This window comes from Vipera ursinii (genome assembly GCF_947247035.1).
Source record: "Vipera ursinii genome assembly, chromosome: Z".
NCBI lineage: Eukaryota > Metazoa > Chordata > Lepidosauria > Squamata > Viperidae > Vipera > Vipera ursinii.
The window spans coordinates 93,551,963-93,576,026 of record NC_139517.1 but is presented as its reverse complement, the minus strand read 5'-3'; the positions used below and the strand labels follow the sequence as shown (position 1 = coordinate 93,576,026).

Sequence of the window (24,064 nt, the reverse complement as noted above, 5' to 3'; positions counted from 1 at the left end):
ATTGAGGGGAAATTAAAGCCTGGGAAAAAAGCAATAACAGGACATTGATTCTATATAAGGATTGAATGCAAACACAATTAAGAAATGTAGAAGCTAAAAACTATTGATAAATGTAACAAAGATGGTTTTATTTTAGTTGATAACAATAAGAACTATATTAGTTCAATATGAAATAGTAGATATTAAGGGAAAAAGAGAGGAAATATTTGATGTTGTAACTTGAGATTTGTGCTAAAGATTTATGTGTTATTGAATTATGACTACCCAGCCACATTGCTTTTTAAATGTTTAATTGTAAAATTAGAAAACTAGTAAAATATTATATATACATACATATAAAAATAAACCAAAATAAATAACTGCACTGGAATGAATTTGCATTGTGTGTCCTTAGTTTCTTGGAAACCTGCTAAGGTCTTGCACAACTCTAGAGTTCTGCAGAAGATAGTTGGAAAAACCCTGCATTATAAATCCTAATGCATCAGGTTTGTTCTTATGAACTTCTATCTAAAGATTAATTTCAATTACTGACTGTATAACTTTATTTTAATAGCTATTTGAAGTTTGTTCCTCTTAAAATAAGCATTATCATTTTAGCACACAGTGAGGTTACAAAAAATGATAAACCAGAGTTTTAAAAGAAATCCTTAGATAATATTTGATTCTAAGTGATGTTAATTTTTTGGCAACACTATGAAAATTGGCTAATATTATACCAAAAGAAATGGTATTTCAGGGTTGAACTACCCTGAAAATAAGACCCAGCTTTATTTTGACATGTGTGCCTAATATAAGCCCTACCCCCAAAATAAGACCTAGTTTTGGGGCGAGGGCAAGCATAAAAATCAAGCTACGGCAGGCATGGAGCTGCCCCAAGCACCCCACACCTGTTTACCTTAGGACGGCTGCAGCCAGGCCTCCCACACCAACACCTGTTGTGCTGCCTGAGTTCTGTGGCTGTTTGAAGCAACTTGCAGCTGGACGCCACATGGCGCATTGCGCCAGTGCTACCACTCACAGCATGATGCTGTGGCATTTTGTGCCGGTGACACCACTCATGGCATGATGAGCCTTGTGGCGTCCTGCCATCAGCAGCAGCACCGGTATGACGAACCATATGGCAGCCTGCTGTGAATGGTGGCACCGGTGCAAAATGGCATGTGGTGGCCTGCCATGAGTGGCGGTATTGGCACAATGCACCATGTGGCATCCAACTGCAAGCAGCTTCAAGCAGCTGCAGAACTCAGGCAGCAGCACAACAGGGGTCAGGGTGTGGGAAGCCTTGCTGCAGCAGTTCTAAGGTAAGCAGGTGTGGGGTGCTTGTGGCAGGTGTTGGAGCTTGGGAGGTCTGACTGCGGTGCTCCTAAGATAAGCAGGTAAGACATCCCCCAGGTCTTTTTTTCGGGGAAACACAGTATTGAGTCCTTGGAGTTCTGTATGCCAAGGTCATAAAAAGAGTTCTTTAAATAAATAAACTAGATAACACAATCAGTGCCTGCAAAAAAACAAGCAAGCTCAGAGAGCACCAAGGACCCGAGTCTGGGAATTGTCTTCACTACCTACTGGTACCTCTAAAGCAGTCTCTCATCTTAATGAGAGCCTTAGTCAGGCCTATTATTCACTGACATATCAGAATGAAAAAATATACCTTAAACATTTTTTATAGGGACAGACGACTCATTGTCAGTTCTAAGATGTATGTGAAATATCTGCAATATTTATAGATACCAAGCAGAGCAAGAGTCCTAGCACTCAAACCCAGCATTGTGAAAAACAAAGCTTAAGATAAAAAACAACACAACTACAATATCTTTGCCTGTCCTTCAGAAGATAATGCATTTCAGGTTGACCACTATTTATAGCAAGTGTGATTGAACTAGAGATCCACATAAACTTGTGTATAATATGTTTGTTCTAAATTACTATCAAACTTACTATATTTGCCAAAATAAATAATTTCTAAATATAGCTAAACCACAATTTGTTCTTTTAACAGGGATCAAAATCTCTTATGAGATAGAATTTAACTGTTATTTCAAATACATTGTTGTTCCCTTATATATAGTAAATTTATTATATAAGGCAAATAAATAGGTCAAATGCAAATATTTCTTTTTAATGCTTTATTAGTGTACTTTTTTCCAAGCTCATTCATTGGACAAACATAATGGGAACTCCAAATAAAAATTTAGAGTTTTCAGTTGTTCAGAACAAGAGAGACTATGACATTCCATTTTCCCCATTCTTTGTTAAAGAAAAGCATACTGATAGAATCATTAGGCACGCAATTGACACATACTATACAATTTTATGCACATGTCACTTATACATCTTCTACAGGTTGATGTGCTCTTTAGATTTTGCTCCTTGAAAAATCTATGCTCTTTTGAGCATAGAAAAGATTTTTAAGGAGTGACAAACCAGACTTTTAAAACAAGTCTTTAGATAAGCCAACACAGCAGCAATAACTGAATATTATACATTGTTAGTTAATATAGTTTACCCTTGTTCTCAAAACCTTAAAAATGTTTTTTTACAATTATTCAAATACACATGCATTACATGAAAATATTGCACTGAAGTTAGAATTGAGAGCGGAGTTCATATTTTATTTTTTAAAATCATTACACTTTCTGGTAGTATTAAAATTGTTTATTTGTAGCAACACCAGAGGCAGAAGCTTGAGGATGAACTATATGAAATATTCAACCTTACCATCAATTTTCTTAAATTAAGGCTAAACAAGTATATTTGTTGGACAATGGCACATTTATTTTCAGAGGGTAGTCATATCATTCTTAGGCTGGAATGTGTGTGGCTAATTATGTGCAGCAATAACCAAAATTTTGTGGATTCTTTAAAGGGTATACAATGATGGGCTACAGTTCATGTAATGTCAATGGATCGCATGTGAGTTAACTATAATAATTTATTAGGGCAATGTATACAACATGCTTCCTCCCTGTGGGCTCATTTTGAAACTAAATACAGATGACAAAATGCTATGGTATAGTGATTATTAATATAAAAGACATATTATGTTTCCTTAATACAAATATTTTACGACTAAGAAATACATTTCTAAAGTCAACTACTGAGAATAATCCTAAAAAGTAGAAATGATATTCATGGATAAGAGATATATTCTATTTTCCTGACTGCGATTTGTCCATTTGTATTTTAGATCTGGGTAATCTACAAGGATTAATTCAAGTTAATTAAGTTAACTAAGAAATCGAAGGCAAGTTCTAATTTGTTTCCCACTGGGTTTCCTTTGTCTGATGGTCTATGTAGATTCTGGCTGCCTACCACTTTAAAAATCAACTGCCTGGAACACAAGGACGTTTAGAGGTCAAATAGACCTGTTGAGAGGATGCAAGTTTAAACTGCAGGAGCAATTCAAAGGACCCAATATTCTTTCATTTAAAATGCAAAGAGCACCAGAATGCTAGGACCAAGTTTAACCATAGCAGTACTGATGTCCTATTTTTCTATGTAAAATAATTTTGATTTTTTTAAAAATAGAAACACTTATATATATATAAATCTTATTATAATTTCCATAGCCAAACTATTTTTATCTTTTCATTAAGAAATGGGTTGAAGAGAAAACCAAGAATCAGAAATGTATAAAAGAATATCTGTATGAAAACGTTTAAGGTCAATTGTCATTTATATTTAGAAACATGGGGCATGATAGACAGGGAAACAATATTTCATGTATTTTATCTTAAACTGTCCTGCTACCACTAAACGGTATTACATATATAGTATACAAATCTGTAATTTTTTTTTAAAAAGCCACAATTGCAATTGAGCACACGCTTCTTATAATAAACATGTTTTTTCCCCAGTTTGGCCAGTACTAAGCAAGCTTCATATTGTTGAAGCAATGCTGCTCCTTTCACCTTTCGTTTATTTTGAAGTTGCATATTATTTTCCCTGAATATAAATAGCAACTTCAGTTACAAGATGTTTGCAAATACAGTAGTACTTATACTCAAAAGTCAAACATTTCTTCAAAAGAAATCATGTTCATGAAAACCAAATATTTTTAATGAAAATGTTTAATATCAGAGTAGTAAATCATAATATAATTTGGCTATTAGGGATTTAAACTCCTTTTTAAATAGACTACATAATATATTATTTGAAGTTGAAACAAATAAACTATTTCCTTGGTACTCTCAGGGATTCTTGAAGAAAAATAAGAACAAAAGATGTAAATTCAAGTCCAAATAATTATTACTTCATTCATAATTAGATATTGTGGTGGAAGGAATGTATCAGAGTGATTTCTTTAAGGTCAAATAGGGCAATTCTTTTTAAAGACGCTCTTAATGTCAAGAGCACAGTGCTTTTGTTTGCCTCTCTCCAATCTCTCAGATTGTTAACAAGGAAATAAATGTACTAACTTGATTTAATTTTAAATATTGTTTTGAGCCTTCACTTTTAAAAGTTATATGTAGCCTTGAAAGACTAAATTGAAGAATATACCAAGACCCTTAAACCTATGCTTTATTTTTTTGTATTTCTACCCTATTCCACTGAATAGTGAAATGTGAACAAAGTCTTTCTTAATAAGTTAATAAACGTTTTCCAGATATTTAACTTATTTAGAAATATAATTTGAGAACATAGATTTTTTTTATAACCACTTGTCCACTAGACCTCATTATGCCAGTCCAACTTCTGCAGAGCTAGGAGGTACTCATAATACAAATCAAATCACACCTGATTCTCACATTGCACAATCTCCTAGTTCCAAGCAAAGTAGTCAAGTCCTCTATTTCTACCCTAGAAGTTGAGCTTTATTTTAATCAATGGACCCAATATAGCATTTTTCATTGTTGGCAATCACAATCTAAGATTCAGAAGAGACAGAGATTCTCACAGCAGACTAGTATTCTTCTCAATGTTACACAAAGATACACTGAATCATTTAAAACACATGAATCCAGTTCATGATAATGGTTGCAATAGTGATGAAAAATGAGAAGAACCACATTTCTTATGTATGTATTAATGATCTAATATAAGGTTCTAAAAGATTGGTGTGAACAACATGAGTTTTAAGCCCCAGAGAATATACCCAGGTCTTGGGCAAATGGACACCAATTTTATAGTAGGAAGTGTCACCTTTTCTGTAAATAAAATGATTGTGTAGATTGTAGTTTATGTTTATATAGCTGCATTTGCTTTGAACGTGAATGCAATCTTTTGAAGAGATCATGGAATCCGTACTCTGAAAATAAGGTTTCCAAGAAGCCTTCCAGGAAAACATATACCATTCTCTTATTTAGTTGAGTATGCTGGAACATTTCAAAGACTCGGAGAATGCCTTTTCTTGTTGTCTCGGCACCAAGGATATGCTTCAACTCATCTAGACAAACCATAAAACAAACTTCAGTGAAAGCTTTATCTTCATTTTTCACATATATATTAATTGAATGAACTTCTGATTATAAATTATTAAAAATACCATTTAAAAATGGATTCCATAAAAAGTTAAATATTATATTCAAGCAATATCACTTTTTAATATATTATTTCTCAACTTGTTTATAAAACATTTATATGTAGAGAAAACAAGATTGTATTTAGTTACTACATTTGATATATTTCCTATTTCAGTTCAAGAAGTAATTAGTTTAATATATTCCACGTACCAGGCATTACTCCCAGCAGTTTTGTTTTTGCAGCAATTCGTGTTCGCATTCTAATTGCATTATCTCTGTGGGGAACAGTTTCAGCTAAAATGCCATTTGGCCAAAAGGCATCTCTAGAAGGAGACAAATCTACTTATTAAAATGACTATCATTTTAGAATTACAATATCTAAAAATAGTGCTGTTACCAAAAACATCTTGCCTATGACAGGTCTGAATAAAATAAAAGCATAGCACGTGAGTGATTTTTTTTCTTGATAAATGTATGTGCATTATCAGACTCTGCTTTTGAGTGATTTATTGAATTTATAATGTCTTTGGCATTAATTAGACATTCTTTCATTTAGTGAATATGTTTCTAATGATTGGCTGTTAAGTGAACACATGACTGTAAGAAAAAAAACTGCAAAGAACATATCTGTTGCCACCTCATTCAGATAAAGCTTTGCCCTATGGCATTCTGTGCGTGACATTTCCTCTTTTGCCTTCTCACAGACCGATGATTACTTACAAGCTAGCTCTGCCTGAGCTGCCTTTTCTAGCAGCATAGTCCTTCTCTACAAAACAAACTGCAAATTAACAAGCTCATTTCTATGACTTTAATTGATAGAACCCTCTTGCCAACTGTTGCTATTGCCTGAAACTGACCAGACTTTTATCAGTTTCAACTGAAGGATTTTGTTCTCAGGCACCAGAAATTTAGTGATAAATGCATACAATGATCAGAAAATGATTTTTAAATTACTGTATTTGTGAATGTTGTTAACCAATATATTTACCAAATGAGGGGGTGATTTTACAGCTATTTCATTTAATCAGAAGCAAAAACTTTGATTTTTTTTTATTGTAAAGGATTTTTATACCTTTTCTTTTTGTATCTATTTACAAATTATTTGCTTTCTACAAAGTAAAACTTTTTGTAAATGGCTAAATATTCTAAGCCTTAGTAAGTTCTAATGAAGAAAAAAATATCTTGTAATTACTGCTTTAAAGACCTACCTAAACCGTTTAACTGCATCTGCTACTTGCTCAGGAGATGTCATCCAATCAACATGATCAACTATTTTTCTGAAACAAATGAAATTTCTGAATTATTTTTTTGAAACAAGTATTTTCTTTTATTTATCTGTATCCAAACTAAATTACTTAAACCTGGGTCCCACTAAAATCACAAGAACACCACTAAGAGCAACTATAAATAAATCCAACCCACTTCACAATAATTAAAATCCTTCTGATAAAGAAGCAAAAATACAACAATAATGAAAAGAAGAGAACAGAAATGAATATACTCCATTTATATTTATCATTGTCAAATTCATACCCTTCTAGGTAACAAATTTATTGCTGATACAATTGCTAAAGTATTTTTACATTTTTTGCAAATATGCTGACTGAAAACATATACTTCAAAAATAGAGAAATCTCCTATGAACTCTTTGTGGCTTATTAATAATGTCATACAATTCCTGAGAATCAGAAAAAGCTAATCTTGATACATATGATGAAATTTAATTTAATGATAACTGCAGTCCAGGTTTCCCCATCTAAGTGCAACCAGGGTTATGAAGATGTGGCACACATTGCTATGTTAGTTAGATAAAAAAAGACTGGAACATAATAAGGAAGAATATATTTTTAGAATATCATAATATGCTCTACAGCAGACATGTCAAACTTGTGATGTTACGTGACGTTGTGCAATGTATTGGGACGGTTTAGCCATTGCAGGCAATGGGATGGGCATGGCTTCTGGATGACGTGTCCGGCCCATGGGCCGGCAATTTGACACCCCTGCTCTACAGGGAGCTGCTCTCGAAGACGTTTTATGAGGTACAGCTGCTATAAAATGCAGCACTCAGGTAGTGATTGATGAAGATCAATCAAGGAAAGAAGCAACCTGGAATTAAGGAAAAACTTCCTAACAGTGAGGTCAATTAGTCAGTGGAACAGGTTGTCTTCAGACACTGTGGGTGCTTCATTACTCGAAGTTTTTAAGAAGAGACTGGACATCCACTTGTCTGAAATGATATAGTCCAAGAGGCTGGACTAGAAGACCTCCAAGGTCCCTTCCAGCTCTATTATGATTAATTGAATCCTAATATCTTTGGCTATCCTCAGTACTTTGGGAATTACATTGTTTGCCAGTTGGTTTCTGGGCACAGTTAAAAGTCCTTTAAAGTCCTATGGCTCTAGACATCATTATCTGATAGAACACCTTTTTCTATATTCATCTGCATGTTCCAACAGATAAAATATTTTTAACTTTCACTAGGTCCTAACTATACAAGTATGTCATCTGATAGATCTTTAAAAGCAGATTTTTTTAGAAGCCTCTCTACCTTTTGGAATTTCCTCCTAGCAGATATTTGGTCACCTTCACCTTTTCTTAAAAGAAGAACTACTTGTTCTTCTTCAGTGGTATTACTGAAGGTGAGGGTTTGCAGGTGTGTGTCTTTTTTATTTCCTCATTTTTATTGTCCATTTTTATATATGTATTTAGTATCCTTTTTGAGATGTTACTTTATGTTGATACTATTAAAAAACCATTAGGAAATAATGGCATACAAATGAATAACTAAATAAAAAAGGTATGTAAAATAGCTGCATCAATGGTAGATAGAGGCATCAAAAATATCTAGCATAGTGAAGCTCCACCCTTGGGCATTGTACTGGTATTACATGGACAAAAAGTAAAGCTTGATTACATTGCCATATTGCCTTTTTAAAACTTCCCACTGCAAAGACTGCTGATGTGACTTATGGAGCCTGATGAAACAATTATGAAAGACCAGGGTACTAAATCAGACAGGCAAATCCTTCCTGACCTATTCTATGCAGGCCCAGCAATATGAGAAAAGCAGTTATATATTCATATCATATTCATTCCTTAATTCACAATATACCGCTTTTAAAATAATTAATATTTAAAAGTGGGAGCATAGATTTTTTGTATCTTTTGCACATAATGCACAGGTTTTTAAGAATGCTGCAATGAAACACAGTACTTATTTATTGTATATCCATGCATTGCTCTAATAAGCTGCTGAAGCAAATTTTTGATATTCCGTCGTAGCCACTGATTTCTCTCCTTCAGATCGAATATTTCATCCATGAGTAACAGCATTATTTTAAGAGGTACATTGTCTTCTACCTAATAAAATATAATGGAGTACTTATTGTTAAAGGCAAAAAAATTATCTAACTTAAACAACATTGCTTGTTAAAATATTTATTAATACTAGAATTCTTGTGTTCAAGCAGCTATATTGGATTAGTCCAGTAATATTTATTATTCTTGCAAACAGAAATAATCCGTACTTGATCTAGGAATGACACAAAGAGCAGAAAATTTTCACATATATTATTTCTATGATACTGTAATAATGTGGCAGAATACTGTAATAGCAAAGGAAAGATAAATGATAGCTATTATGTGAACAATTTTACATTTATTAATAGTTCACCTATATTTTTACCAGTATGTTCTCTGAAAAACTAATAAAACACGATACAATTCAAACTATATCTTGAAATTAAATGAGGGAGTTAAAAAACTTCCCTGGATTTACATTTATCTAGTGAAATTAATTACTTTGCCCATCATCTTTAAAGAGCACAGTACTGTGCATATTACACACTGAATTTGTAATATCAAAATGTTTTAGAAACATTAGAAATTTCAGACAAATCTTTGCTAGCATTACATATCATTTTTTACAAATCTAAAAAGCATTTTCTGAATCAGTCAATGCACAATGGATTGTGAAATGCTATAATACAAATACAATAAAATAAGCACCAATCAATAAGCACAATATGGTATACCATTATTCCATTACCATTATATAATATGGTATATCATATTATTTATTTATTTATTTATTTTATTGAATTTGTATACCGCCCTATTCACGTAGGACTCAGGGCGGTTTACAGGGCAGTTAAAACCATGAAATACAAAAATTAAAATCAATTAAAACAATTAAATTAAATTCAAGCCCCAAGAGTAAATCTAAAACCCAGTTAAATTAACAACCCCACAGTCTGGACCAAACAGATCAAAAGCCAAGTTTTCAGGTCCCGGCGAAATGAGCGAAGGTCGGGGGCAGTCCTACGTTCCGTGGGTAGTTGGTTCCATAGGGCAGGCGCACCCACAGAGAACGCCCTTCCCCTGGGAATAACCCGCCGGCATTCATTAACCGACGGTACCCTGAGAAGGCCCTCCCTGTGGGGGCGCACAGGACGATGGGAAGATGATGCCGGCAGCAGGTGTTCCCTTAGATATTTATTTATTTATTTATTTATTTATTTGTTTTTATAAACCGCCCTTCTCCCGAGGGACTCAGGGCGGTGTACAAAATAAGATAGGCATACAGAATGAACCGTAGTGAAAAACAAACAATAGTAAAATACAAATTGGGACCCCAATAAGAGCTATCAGGCCAGGCCGGACTGCTGGAACAGGTAAGTTTTTAATTCGCGCCGGAAGGTGCGGAGGTCGGGGGCCATCCGGATTTCGGTTGGCAAGCTGTTCCAGAGGGCTGGCGCACCCACTGAGAATGCCCTCCCCCTGGGGGCCACCAGCCGACATTCCTTGAGCGGTGGCACCCTGAGGAGGCCCTCTCTGTGGGAGCGCACAGGACGGTGGGGCGTTGACATTGGCAGAAGGTGCTCCCGCAGGTAGTCCGGACCCATGCCATGTAGGGCTTTGTATGTCATTGTCAGCACCTTGAACTTCACACGGAAGGCAACTGGAAGCCAGTGTAGCGCACGGAGGAGAGGTGTGATATGGGAGTATCGGGAGGCTCCCAAGAGTGTCCGCGCCGCTGCACTTTGCACCAGTTGAAGCTTCCGAGTGGATCTCAAGGGCAGCCCCAAGTAGAGAGCGTTACAGTAGTCTAGGCGAGAGGTCACAAGAGCATGGGTGACTGTACGTAAGGCATCCAGGTCCAGATAAGGCCGTAATTGGCGAACTAGTCGAACCCGGGAGAAGGCCCCCTTGGTCACAGCTCCTATGTGATCTTCCAGGGAGAGCTGCGAGTCAAGGAGGACACCCAGGTTGCGGGCCCTATCAACAGGGGGTAGTAACTCGTCCCCGATGTTAAGGGATGGGATGTTCTGAGTATCCTGGCTAGCCGGTACGTACAGCCATTCAGTCTTGTCCGGGTTCAGTTGAAGCCTGTTCCTCCCCATCCATTCCCGGACCACTTTCAGGCAGCGGGACATCACGTCGAGGGCATCACTGATGTTGTTTGGAGTTGAGATGAAAAGCTGGGTGTCATCAGCATACTGATGGTACCCTACTCCAAAGCTGCGAATGATCTCGCCCAGCGGTTTCATGTAGATGTTGAACAGGAGAGGCGAGAGGACCGACCCCTGAGGTACTCCGCAAGCGAGAGGCCTCGGGGTCGACCTCTGTCCTCCTGCCAACACCGACTGCGAGCGACCCTGGAGAAAGGAGGAGAACCAGCGCAGAACCGTGCCTCCCACTCCCAGTCCCCTGAGGCGTCGCAGCAAGATACCATGGTCGATGGTATCGAAAGCCGCCGAGAGGTCTAATAAGACTAGGACAGAGGAATGGCCCCTGTCCCGGGCTCTCCAGAGATCATTTATCAGAGCGACCAATGCCGTCTCCGTGCTGTACCCCGGCCTGAAGCCCGATTGGTACGGGTCTAGATAAACCGCTTCGTCCAGGATCTGAGGGAGTTGGTGCGCCACCACGCTCTCAACAACCTTCGCAAGGAAGCGAAGATTGGAGACTGGACGAAAGTTATTCAATGAGGATGGGTCCAAGGTGGGCTTCTTGAGGAGAGGTCTCACCACCGCCTCCTTCAAGGCGGTGGGGAAGTGACCCTCACTCAGAGAAGCGGAGATGACCGCCAGGAACCAGCCTCGTGTCCCCTCTCGAGCTGCATATGCCAGCCAGGAAGGGCACGGGTCCAGTAAGCATGTGGAGGAGCTCAACCTCCTCATAATCCTGTCCACTTCCTTGGGAGTCACAGGATCAAATTCCTCCCAGGTGACGTCGACAAGACTGTCCGGACCCAAGCCATTTAGGGCTTTATAGGTCATCACCAGCACCTTGAATCTCACCCGGAGGGCATCCGGAAGCCAATGTAGCTCACGGAGGTGTTACACAGGAGTATCGGGAAGCTCCCATCAAAACTCGCACGGCTGAATTCTGCAACAGTTGAAGCCTTCGGGTGGTCCTCAAGGGCAGCCCCATGTAGAGGGCATTGCAGTAGTCTAACCGGGAGGTCACGAGTGCATGAGTGACTGTACGTAGAGCATCTCGGTCCAGATAGGGATGCAACTGGCGCACCAGGCGAATCTGGGCAAAAGCCCCCCTGGTCACGGCTCCTATATGATCTTCCAAACTGAGCCGTGAATCCAGGAGGACGCCCAAGTTGCGAGCCCTATCAACGGGGGGTAATACCTCATCCCCTATTGTTAATGATGGAGAAGGCTGGTCAGCCCAAGATGCCAGTATGAACAGCCACTCAGTCTTGTCAGGATTGAAACAAAGCCTGTTTCCACCCATCCAAACCCGGACCGCCTCCAGGCAACGGGACATCACGGTGAGGGCATCACTGGGTTGGTTTGGGGTGTAAAGAAAAAGTTGGGTATCATCAGCGTACTGGTGATACCCCACCCCGAAACCACGAATGAGCTCACCCAGCAGCTTCATGTAGATGTTGAACAGGAAAGGAGAGAGGACTGACCCCTGAGGGACTCCACAAACAAGAGATCTCGGGGTGGACCTCTATCCTCCCATCAACACCGACTGCGAGCGGCCCAGGAGGTAGGAGGAGAACCACTGTAAAACAGTGCCACCCACTCCCAGCCCCCTGAGACGCTGCAGTAGGATACCATGGTTGATGGTATCAAAAGCCGCTGAGAGGTCTAATATGACTAGGACAGAGGAACAATCCCTGTCCTGAGCCCGCCAGTGTGACCAATACCGTCTCTGTGCTATGCCCAGGTCTGAAACCCGATTGGTATGGTTCGAGATAATCAGTTTTCTCCAGGAACAGAGGGAGCTGATGCGCTACCACACTCTCAACAACCTTTGCCAAAAAGCGAAGGTTGGAGACAGGACGAGTTATTCAAAATTGCCGAGTCCAGGGTGGGCTTCTTGAGGAGGGGCCTCACCACTGCCTCTTTCAAGGCAGCAGGGAAAACACCCTTGCTCAAAGAAGCAGTTATTACTGCCTGGAACCAGCCTCGTGTCTTCTCCTGAGCTGCATAAACCAGCCAGAAGGGGCACGGGTCCAATAAACAGGTGGTAGAGCTCAGCCTCCTCATGATCCTGTCCACCTCATTGGGGGGGTCATAGGATCAAACTCAATCCAGATAACACTTTCAAGACCACTCGATTCCTCCCTGTCAGACTCTGTCCAGTCAGAGTCCAAGCCGGCCCGAATCTGAGCAATTTTATCCGCAAGATGATGACTGAACTCCTCGGCCTGCCTCTGCAAAGGATCCTCCCTCTTCTCCCAATGAAGTAGGGAGCGAGTAACCCGAAACAGGGCGGCTGGGCGATTATCTGCGGACGTGATGAGGGTAGTGAAGTAATTAGACTTTGCCGTCCTCATTGCAGCAAGACAAGACCTTGTAAAGGCTCTTAGCTGCAATCGGTCAGGCTCAGATCGGCTGGATCTCCAACAGCACTCTAGACCCCGTCTCCGACGTTTCATCTCCCAGAGCTCCGAAGAAAACCATGGAGCCCACCGGGATCTGCGTCGGGTTAGGGGTCGCAAGGGGACAACACGGTCAAGCGCCTCAGTGGCAGCCCTTTCCCAGGCATCCACTAAGGCGTCGGCCGAGCTGTCAGTGAGGGACATAGGAACAGACCCAAGTGTCATCTGGAACCGATCAGGGTCCATTAGGCGCCTGGGGCAGAACCACGTGGTCGGTTCCGCAGCCCAGCGGCAGGGGGTGATATAGCAGAAGACCAGCTGCAGGAGATAATGATCAGACCATGTCAGGGGGACAATAGTTAGTAAGCCCCCTCACAGATCATCCAACCATTGTCTAGATAAGAAAACCAGGTTGAGAGTGTGATCCCCCCGTGAGTCGGACCCTGAATTACTTGAGTCAGGTCCATGGCCGTCATGGAGGCCATGAACCCCCCGAGCTAACTCTGATGATACTCCCAGAGAAGGCAGGTGGAAGTCACCCAGAACAATGAGTCTGGGGAACTCCACCGTCAACCCTGAGAGGGTGTCGAGCAGCTCGGGCAGGGCTGTTGCCACACAGCTGGGCGCCAGGTATGTTAGCAACAGGCCCAACTGAGCCCGAGGGCCACATCTCAAGAGGAGGGACTCACTCCCGCCTATCTGTACAAAGGTGGTCTCCCTCGGACATAAGGTCTCCCGAATAACCACCGCCACCCCACCGCTCCTGCCCTGAGCCCGCGGCTGATGTAGTACACAGAAACCCGGAGGGCACAACTCAATCAGAGGGACACTGCCCTCTGGGCCCAACCAGGTCTCTATAATGCATGCCAGATCCACGTGTTCCTCCTCGATCAGATCACGGACGAGGGGAGCCTTGTTCGCAACGGATCTGGCATTAAAATACACAAGCCTGAGCCCAGGGTCCTAATCCCCATCAATCCCGGATAAAAGGGGGCCAACCGGAGGGTTGGAGCACGCCACTGCTCGAAGACAGCGGGGGCATGATCCCAGATGTTGATATGGCCCTCCGTGTAACCGCCTGCTGCCATTCCCCATCGTCGTGGGGATTTGCAACCCCACCCCAGTACTAACGGAACCAAAAGTCCGTGCCCCCAACCCCATCTCACCGGGAACCGTTATAGGCCCAGACTGACAGCCGGCTGGAGAAACACAGTCCGATTCCCTCCCCTCCCTACCATTCTTCCCCCTCCCTAACCCTTTAAAATAATTGGCTAAAAACATACCAGGGGCCTCTTAATAAATTTATACCAGAGGCCCCTACCTAAGCCCAACCACCTCTTGGGGTCCCAACAATTGGGGCTGTCCTTAAGGGAAGAAAGGGACATGGCAACAGGTCGTATCTAGGAGGGAGGAGCCCCCCTGAGAGCAAATAAGTCCGTGCTAGAGTACTGAATACGGGCCATAGTATAATAAAAAACCGCATAGGGCAATATAACCAAATGGATAGTTAGATGACAATAATGATGTTAAATTAAGGCCAGAATATATCTCAGTCCACCAATTCAGTTCAACTCGGCTCTCACCCGAGTCAGCCAGGCAGAGCAAGCACAGCGGCTCTCTCACCGCCACTGAGGGAACCCACCTATGGTGGACTGAGCCCAAACTACCGGGAAAAATCTATCCCACTGATCTCTCATATCAGTTGGTGGTTGATGACCAATCCAGACCGCCCTCTCACCGCGACTGATCCCGGGACCATGCCGGACTGGCAATGGGAAGCCATAGGGGCAGGGACAAATGTTCGTATTCTGCCCTTCTCCAACCAACCGGGCATTAAGGAGACAGTCTTGCATATCAAGACAGTGTAAGTCAGCCAATCTAGGGGGCTCGAACCAGGCCCCTCCCAACCAAGCAAAGTACGAAGGCCATGGCATGGAGATTTCACAAGCCATCGAGAAGGGAATCTCCGCGCCGTTGAAAATGGCGCCCACCCGCTTTTCATATCTCCATATTAGATCAGTATACCATAAATTAGGGAATGAATATACCAATAATGAGCCCAGAACACTGAAAATTACAGAGTTGAAAATTAATTTAAATAATGTATATAGATAAATCTAGAATATTAAAAAAAACATGCATAAACATATAAAGCTTCTGAGAAGAAATAAGGAAATTTGGCAATGTCACAGTCACAGTAACTAAACAGAAATACCAACTGGAATGCTTTGATGTGGCAAGTAAAAAAAGTGAAGTATAGAACAGGTGCAGACATCTGAACCATGACAAATATATCCATAACCACTGATAATATTGTGGATTTGTATTCTCATTAAAGATAAAATGTCTTTCAATTGATTTCATATATTTGGAATTTGGTAAAGTAGGGGATCACAAACTTAAATATTTTATTGGCTAAAGTATCTTAGAAGTGATACAGAAATCATCAACTGCTGATAAGATTATAAACATCCTGAAAATGCTTCTTTTGTATAATCATGCAAGTCAAAATCAAAAGAAATGCTCAATCAGTTCTGCATGCCTATCACAGAGGCCTAAACCAACTCTTCTTTGATTCTTGCACATTTTTTGTGGATTTTACACCTGACCCAAGGATCTGTTTTGTTTTAGAAAACATAACCAAGGCTTGGTTTGGAAGAAGAATATTCCAAAATTGTAGAAAGAATCACAGGCTAAAAATTTAAGCATTCCTCCACTGTTTAAAAGGGTTACGGTTTGTCATAAATTTTTACCTGCATGTCAAATAATTAGCTGACTTATTTATTTATTTATTTATTTATTTATTTATTTATTTATTTATTTAGTTAGTTAGTTAGTTAGTTAGTTAGTTAGTTAGTTAGTTAGTTAGTTAGTTAGTTAGTTGGTTAGTTAGTTAGTTAGTTTTATATACCACCCTATTCCCGAAGGACTCAGGGCGGTTTACAGGGCAAAGTTTAAAAACAATATAAAAGTTAAAAAAGAAATAGAATTAAAATGAATTAAATTAATTACTAGCCTAACAAATTAAAACAAAGTTTAAAACTTAAAACCCCTCAGTCCAGGCCAGATAGATCGAAGAGCCAAGTTTTCAGGTCCCGACGAAACGAAGGTCGGGGGCGGTCCGGAGTTCCACAGGTAGGTCATTCCATAGCGCAGGCGCGCTCACAGAGAACGCCCTCCCTCTGGGGATCACCCGCCGGCACTCCCTGACCGGTGGCACCCTAAGGAGGCCCTCCCTATGGGAGTGCACAGGACGATGGGAAGTTGATGCTGGCAGCAGGTGCTCCCTAAAATAATCCAGGCCCATGCCATTTAGGGCTTTATAGGTCATCACCAGCACCTTGAATCTCACCCGGAGGGCAACTGGATTCTAATGTAAATAATCCACATTATCTATATAGATTTAACTATAAATATAATTATTCCTTAATCTTGAAGGAAGTAGAGGACCAAACTGGAAGTATCCTTAACTTCAAAATAAACAATAAATTGGTATATTTATTCATTTATATGTATTCAATTTCTATAGTTGCCCAATTCAATAAGGGACTTGTATTAAGTATTACCTGAATAAATTCTTTGTGATATCATTTTATTGACTTTATCAATAGACAATAATTATTTGAAATTGAATGTTCCTTTTTTACCAAAGCTCTGAAATACAAAACATTTATTTTGCTTATATTTGTTTTTATATCTTATTATGTTTTGATCTAGGACACAATGCTCATACATTCAGAGTTTGTCTTTGTGAAGAAACTGCTTTGCTAAGATGGACAGCTTTGACAACTGAAAAAATTTTTCTAAGAGTCCAATGTAAGACATAGGGATTTGAAGTTAAAAAAATGTTCATGCACAATAAGAATTGATAAAATAATTAGATTCTAATGAAAGGTTGGATACATTTCAATAAATAAAAAAAATACAATTTGCTATTTTGTAATTCATTAATTCTGTTGAAATTAATCAAATAATTAACTCACATTATCATCTAGGTGTGCCGAAACCCGACAGTGTTTAGGATCAACATATGTCTTCTGCATTAAAGGAGGCTCCTAAATATTCCAGACAGGGAAAACATGTTATAAAAGACAGAATCATTTACAAATACAGGGTAACAAAACGTAATTCAAAATCGTATTTTATGACACACACACACACACACACAGAACTCTTTCTTATATGTGAAGTATTTAAATCAAAGTTAAAAGAAATTTCAAATACTTTATGATTCTCTATAATCAGATAATAACCATCCACATTTTTATACTTATTAATGTATAGCAGCATATAGAACAAATAGAATTGAATTTATGAAATACAATCTCATATATCATATATGACATTATACAATGTTTTTATAATTTAAATCAAGGTATAATGTAATATTGTGATCAATTACATAATATGTTTTCATTTTACTGCAGTTTATCCCATAGTTTTTGACTTATACAAATGTAATGTGTATAATTAATGAAACCTGTATTCGTTAATTTACAAACGTTATCTTTAGTCAATATAACAAGAAAACATATTCAATTCCAATTACTATCTCTCTCCCTTTTTATTTGGTCATTTACATTTATTTATTCAAATATTTAAATAATCTTTAAAAAGAAAGATGCATTCATATGTGCAGAGCAGAGGTAGGTTAGCAATGACATGGCCAAATGGTATATTTTATTCAGGGATAAGTAAACGATTGATGAAAGCAAGGCTACTGGGAAAAATGAAAGAAAACAAATTGCTTCAGATATTTGTCCCATCCAGAAATGTTGGTGTATATCTGAATTGTGTATATCTAGCCTATCAAAAATCAGGCCTAACCCAGCTATTTCTACACTAAACTATACAACTTAGGCATTGAATACAGAGAGCATTCTATTCTCCAAGGATATGAAGTACCACAAAGACATGTTAATTGAGAATATGTTATAGTAGGAAAGGAGGTTTGAAATACACTCAGGGCTTTGGACATTTTAATAGAATTTTCAGAGTTGATAATGTGTACCATTCTTATACTGTGACAAAAAATGTGAAGAAATTGCAAAGCATGCGAAGTAGAAGCTTCCATAATATCCAAGTCTAAAATTACATTTTGAATCAGAATCAAGGAGTTTTTATGCAATAGTTCCATTTAAAACAAAAAACAAACAAACAAAAAATAACATGATTCACCTGTATAATCAAAGTCTCACTAAAATTCATTTGGGGAATCAAACATAAGCAAACTTCTAAACTGAGCAATTATAAAATACCAAACAAATTTAGAAATCATATTATAACTGTATGTCTACTTGTACGCTTGCAGACACATATAAAACACCTACATATTATATCTGTATCTATATGTAGCACAAAAATTTTCTTCTAAATAATTAAAAAGTTTTAACTTAGCTCAGAAGCTGTTATAACTATGATTAAGAAAAATGTAACTAGCAATGCTTATAATATGGAAAGTCTGAGAATTATTTATTACATTTATTTGCCACCCAACTTGATCGAAATGAGATTTTTGCACAAAAAAGTATCTGCTCCTCATATGTACTTCACTAGTTGCTTTGAAGATAAGCATGTTGCTCCAAAGCAATAGATGTTATTTAATTAATTTGTATGCTGTTTGTTCCCAATGGCACTGGATAGGTAACAATAATCACCAAAACAAAATATATTTATCCTCAAAAGCAACATACTTACAAATGAAATAAACTGTGTATCAAATCAAAACTATGCTCTAAAAAAGATATGTGATTTGCCAAATTCCATACTTCAGTCACAGCATGCTCCATGCCAGGAGTTAATCAAGTTTAACTGCTCTCCAGTTAAACCCAGAGTGGAAATACAGACTAGTTTCCTTGGGGAAAAATTCCAGACAGGAACAGTCATGGAAAAATGCCCACTTCCAAAATGCCCACTTGTCAAATGGCTTTCTTATGCAGATAGGCCATGAAGAAGCTGACCCTACTTGACCTGTCTGAATGGGCAGATAAATATAAGATACAGCATTCCTCAGATAACTATGTATGCAGGGCCTTTACAACTAGACAACCAGTACCTGATCTGTACCCAGAACATGAAACTTCTGAAGCACTGGAGTTATCTATTATTGTCTGAGTAGGCAATGTAGTTGCTGAAAGCTTTTCAAGGTAACCCCTGTAATCCAAATGCAAGGTGAGTAGGGCATAGGTTGACTGTAAGCAAGGGCCCCCAATTCAGGAATTGTTGTAATTCTCACACAAGATGTAACTGGATCTGTGGTCAAGTACCATAATCAGTTCCTTATTCCACTGGACAGCTTTGACCAAACTGGCTACCACATCCTAAGGAAGCTCTCAAAGCTCTTTATACATATTATTTATGGATATGTTATTTATTTATGTTGGGGAAATACCAACATTCTTTTTCATAATGGAAGAGGTCACATCGCAAATAGCAACCACAGAGTGATCTGTCCATGACAACGGGCTATGCTTGATATCCTCCACTTCCAAATTACATCTGTCCATTTAGCATGGATCACTTAGATACATCAGACTCTCAATAAGTTGGGTTGGGTCTATGGTTGTCATGACAGTCTAGGCTCCTCAGCTCCTCCATAAGCCTTGCCTAGCACAGGCAATTTGAAATTCTCAATGTCACTAGTGTAGGATATTCCACTGTTACCCCAGAAACTAGGCTAAGCAGCAGAGATGTTATTATGCAGCAAGGGGAATAGAATACAAGCAATAAATCCAATTCCCCCTTCAGGTGCAACTGCATTAATAATGTTTCATACTGGTCATCTAAGAACAGATGACTACTGATGAAAACTCTAATGAAAATAAATTGCCAATGAGGATGGTTTCCTTACAGACAGATCAGATATTCAAGGGCTGCAGCTAAAATCCCAAGGCTCTGAGGATTTGATATCCTTATATTTGAGATGAAGAATGGATAGTGGATAGCATGGATAGCAGAATTGGCCAGAAATACACACTGCTAAAAGCAATTATTCTCTTTCCATTTTCTCCCTGCTTTCTTCTCTATTTTTTATTAACCTGTGAACTCAGACTAAGTAGTTAATAAAAAACATAATTTTATTAATACAAATTCATTTTGTTCAGATAATTTTCTGCTATTCAAAGATTTTTAATTTCAATATTTTTAAAAAGATACTGAGCTTCTGAAAGCAGTACATATATAACTAATTCTTTTTAAAAAAGATTTAGTATTTACTTGCATTATTAAGAAATGATAATGATAAACCCTAAATTAGTGTTTTCTATTATTAATAAACTAGCATTTTTATTTAATAATCATTTAATGTATGAACTCAGGTATAATGCACAACATCAGACAACTCAAAAATTAAGGTAAATATGGTAGACCATTATGTGCCTACAGAAGGTTCCTTCTGAATTTCTTAACAGATTTCTCAGTTGCATCTTCTATTTCAGAATAAATTCAAAAACATTTTTGATCTTCAGGTCTGCTTTTTCTTGGGGTAATTTACTATATTTTCAGCCCTCCAATACCAGTGTTTTACCAATAGTTAACATATTGAACTTTTTGCCTGTTCTGTTATTTGTTTAATCAAAGTAACTCAAAACAGTACAAACTCTGTTGTTTTATATGTACATTCTTACCTTGAAAAATGATTGCTTTATATCTTGTCCCAATCTTTCTGATATTTTGCCCATGTTGTCTGACATTTTTGTCATCCCCTCTGTGAAGCTGTCAGGGATGGACTTGACAGCATTTGAAACATTTCTCATAGAGTTACGCAGTGGATTTACAAATGTGTCCACCTGAAGAGGAAAACATTTACCACGCTTGCAGAAATCTATGAGGACATGATTACAGTCATCCAATAATGCATGTTGGAAAACATCACACTATTTTGGAGACTAGTAACACAAAATTATTAATAAAAATAATACATGGTATAAATATAAAGCATTCATATTCAGTTATTTTGAATATAAAACATCTTAAACACATACTCAAAGTGAGTATTACTGCATCAGACAGATTTTCTTTTTTGTCCTTTATCCAATCCTAAATTCAATTCCCAAATCTACATTTGGACAGCAATTTTTTTAGGACAAAATGTGGTGTGTGTGTGTGTGTGTGTGTGTGTGTGTGTGTGTGTGTATATATATATATATATATATATATATATATATATATATATATATATATATATATATATATATATATATATATATATATATATATATGTATGTATAAAGCTGGGAGAAAATTAAAAGGAAAATGATGAATAATAAAACATTAGCTTATAAGTTCTCATACAACAACTATTGGAATAAGAAAAAAATTAATGAAGGCAAATGCTGTACTATATTCATATGTTACTTTGAGATTCTGCAAGTTTATATCCACATAGTAATAAGTAATGGTAGATCTATAAACAAAAGTTTGGTAAGGAGGAAAGCAAAATATAATTTTAGAATTAATTCCTCACAGTTTGCCATTGCCTGTTTTATTTCTCATGCAAGATGTCCACATTATTATTATTATTATTATTATTATTATTATTATTATTATTATTATTATTATTATTATTATTATTATTATTATTAGACACCACTTAGAAAATGTGTGCATTGACAAAATTTCCATCTAGCAATTACAAAAGGAACATTCGAATTAGATGCTTGGACTGGCACGTATTACGTCTAGGTTCAGTGGAAGAACTTGATGCATATGAAGGTCAATGTCAGTTAAAGTAGTGACAGCTGTGAGTTCACAATATTGTGCAAATAACAACAACAACTGCCTATTCTAGGTTCTTGGGAAGGACTCAATAGTGCAAAATCCATTCTAAACATCAAGCTGACTATAAGAAGGAATCATTAAACATTTATGCTGCCCAACTCTCAACAACTTTGGATAATTCCTAACAATCTAATAAAGAAATTACAATAAAATCAATAAAAGTTAAAAGATAAAGTAAAGAGATAGAAAACGTGATAAAGCAAGGGGTCTCTCTCTCTCTCTCTGACTTCACAGATTTTCTAAACAAAAAGCAAAGTGGAGGCATCCAGATCTTGGGAGGAGCCTTGAAGACTCCTTCCAGAGGAAAGGACTGCTACAGAGGAGGTATGCTTCCAAGGTCTCGATAAATGACATTGTTTAATTAAAGGAAACCAGAGTACACCAATCCCTGCAAAATATAATTGGTTGGGCAGATTTTACTGGAGACAAGTGTTCGTTCAAGTAAGCAGATTCTATGCCATGTGTTATGACATTGGATGAATTTTTCAGAATACTATTAAATCTGAATGCTAATGTTAGAATTATCTGATGTTTGCAGTAAAGCATAATATCTATTATTATTTATTTATCTGCATGTATTTTGTTCAGTTCTGCATTTCATTTTCAAATATCTAGAACCCACTGATTCCTTGATCTGTTCGTTTATGAAATTACTCTGCCACTCAAAATATGGAAAAGAGTGAAAACATTACCAAATGTAAAATATATTAGCAGTCTAGACAGCAGGAATAACATTTTCTAAAGCATGCAGCTTGTGGACAAGACATAGTAGTAGTTAAGATGAGTGGAAGTATATTGTATTCAGGTAATCCCTGACTTATAACAGTTTGCTTAACAACAGTTCAGAATTATAATGGCCTTGGAGAGGGTGGCCTATAAGTTGCTTCTGTCCACTTTGTTTACAAAGATACAGCCCGTATGGCCACATGATCATGATCTGGGTGCTTGACAATCTGTTAGCACTCAGAACTGATTGCCAAGTGTTCATGATCATATCACCATCATTTGCAATCTTCTCTGCTGATTTCGCCAGAAAGTCAACAGGGAAGCCAGCAGGGAAGATTGCAAGCTGTGGCTGCTTGCTAAAGGACTCCCTCTTGTCTCTGGGGGCTGGACAACACACACCCTTCTGAGGGAACTGAACTCATTTGGCAGGGTGCAAAAATGGAACCGAAATCCCGAAGATTTTATATCCATTCTTGCATTACGCCAAAGGAGTTCTATTCCGTGCATGGAAAGAAGCTGTATTTTTTGGCAGGCAGCTCTTTCAACCAGCCCCCTGAGATAAAAAGGAGCTGAAATCCAAGCAGAAGCAGAGTCAATGCAGTAAGGTAAGGAGTGCAGAGAGCCTCAGGTGTGTGGGGAAGCCCTGGAAGAGCCTATGTGGACCACATTCAAAAGATTGCTTCTCTTTATTCAGGGGCTGCTTGTATTTTGACAGCAAGAATTTTCAGGTCCTGAGAATATCCCCTTGCAACTCCTATGGAAGCTTTGCTGTGAATGTTTGTAACTTTTGAGTTAATTTAAGTAAAGATAAGAAATAAAGAGACATTCTAATTAGGGCACATAATTTTAGAAAAGCCTTCTATAAATCAGAAAGCAAATGAAAATGATTTTTATTTGTGCAAAAATGTTAATGCTTAACAAGTTGCTGGTTTGTTAAATTTTATGGCTAACTGCTTTGAACATCCTTTAAATTAACAGATATAATAAACTAACTGAAACACTGTATTTATGAAATTTGTGAAATATCTGGAATGAATCTTTAAAAATATTACTTTTGTTACAATTTTAAGCTGAAGCTTACCATTTTTGAAAGACATAGGAAAATTTTCCAAGGTATTCTTCAGCCTACTCTCGAAGGAAAATTGGTCTCTTCTTGTTCAAGTAGACGTGTGAAGTGATAACACAACACCAATTTTATTGCTTAATTCCATAAAGGTTTTAAGAAAAACCAAACAACTCAGCTTATTGG

The 24,064-nt window shown here is 38.1% G+C and overlaps 1 protein-coding gene across 9 annotated transcripts in view; it reads right to left on the bottom strand.

Moving 5' to 3' along the window:
• Nucleotides 1–2,108: 2,108 nt before the first annotated feature.
• The window catches only part of SNX13 (sorting nexin 13), a 106,034-nt gene continuing 84,078 nt past the window's right edge, over nt 2,109–24,064 (bottom strand). For 8 of the 9 annotated variants that reach the window (XM_083378686.1, XM_083378683.1, XM_083378688.1 and 5 more), the window contains 6 exons: nt 20,937–21,098; nt 17,295–17,366; nt 8,677–8,822; nt 6,668–6,736; nt 5,670–5,782; nt 2,109–5,383 (listed from right to left, as the gene is read on the bottom strand). In XM_083378686.1, the coding sequence (XP_083234812.1) occupies nt 5,136–5,383; nt 5,670–5,782; nt 6,668–6,736; nt 8,677–8,822; nt 17,295–17,366; nt 20,937–21,098 (810 nt within the window). In that variant the 3' untranslated portion in view covers nt 2,109–5,135. The remainder of the gene's footprint in view (nt 5,384–5,669; nt 5,783–6,667; nt 6,737–8,676; nt 8,823–17,294; nt 17,367–20,936; nt 21,099–24,064) is intronic. The other variant, XM_083378684.1, reaches the window with a different exon arrangement.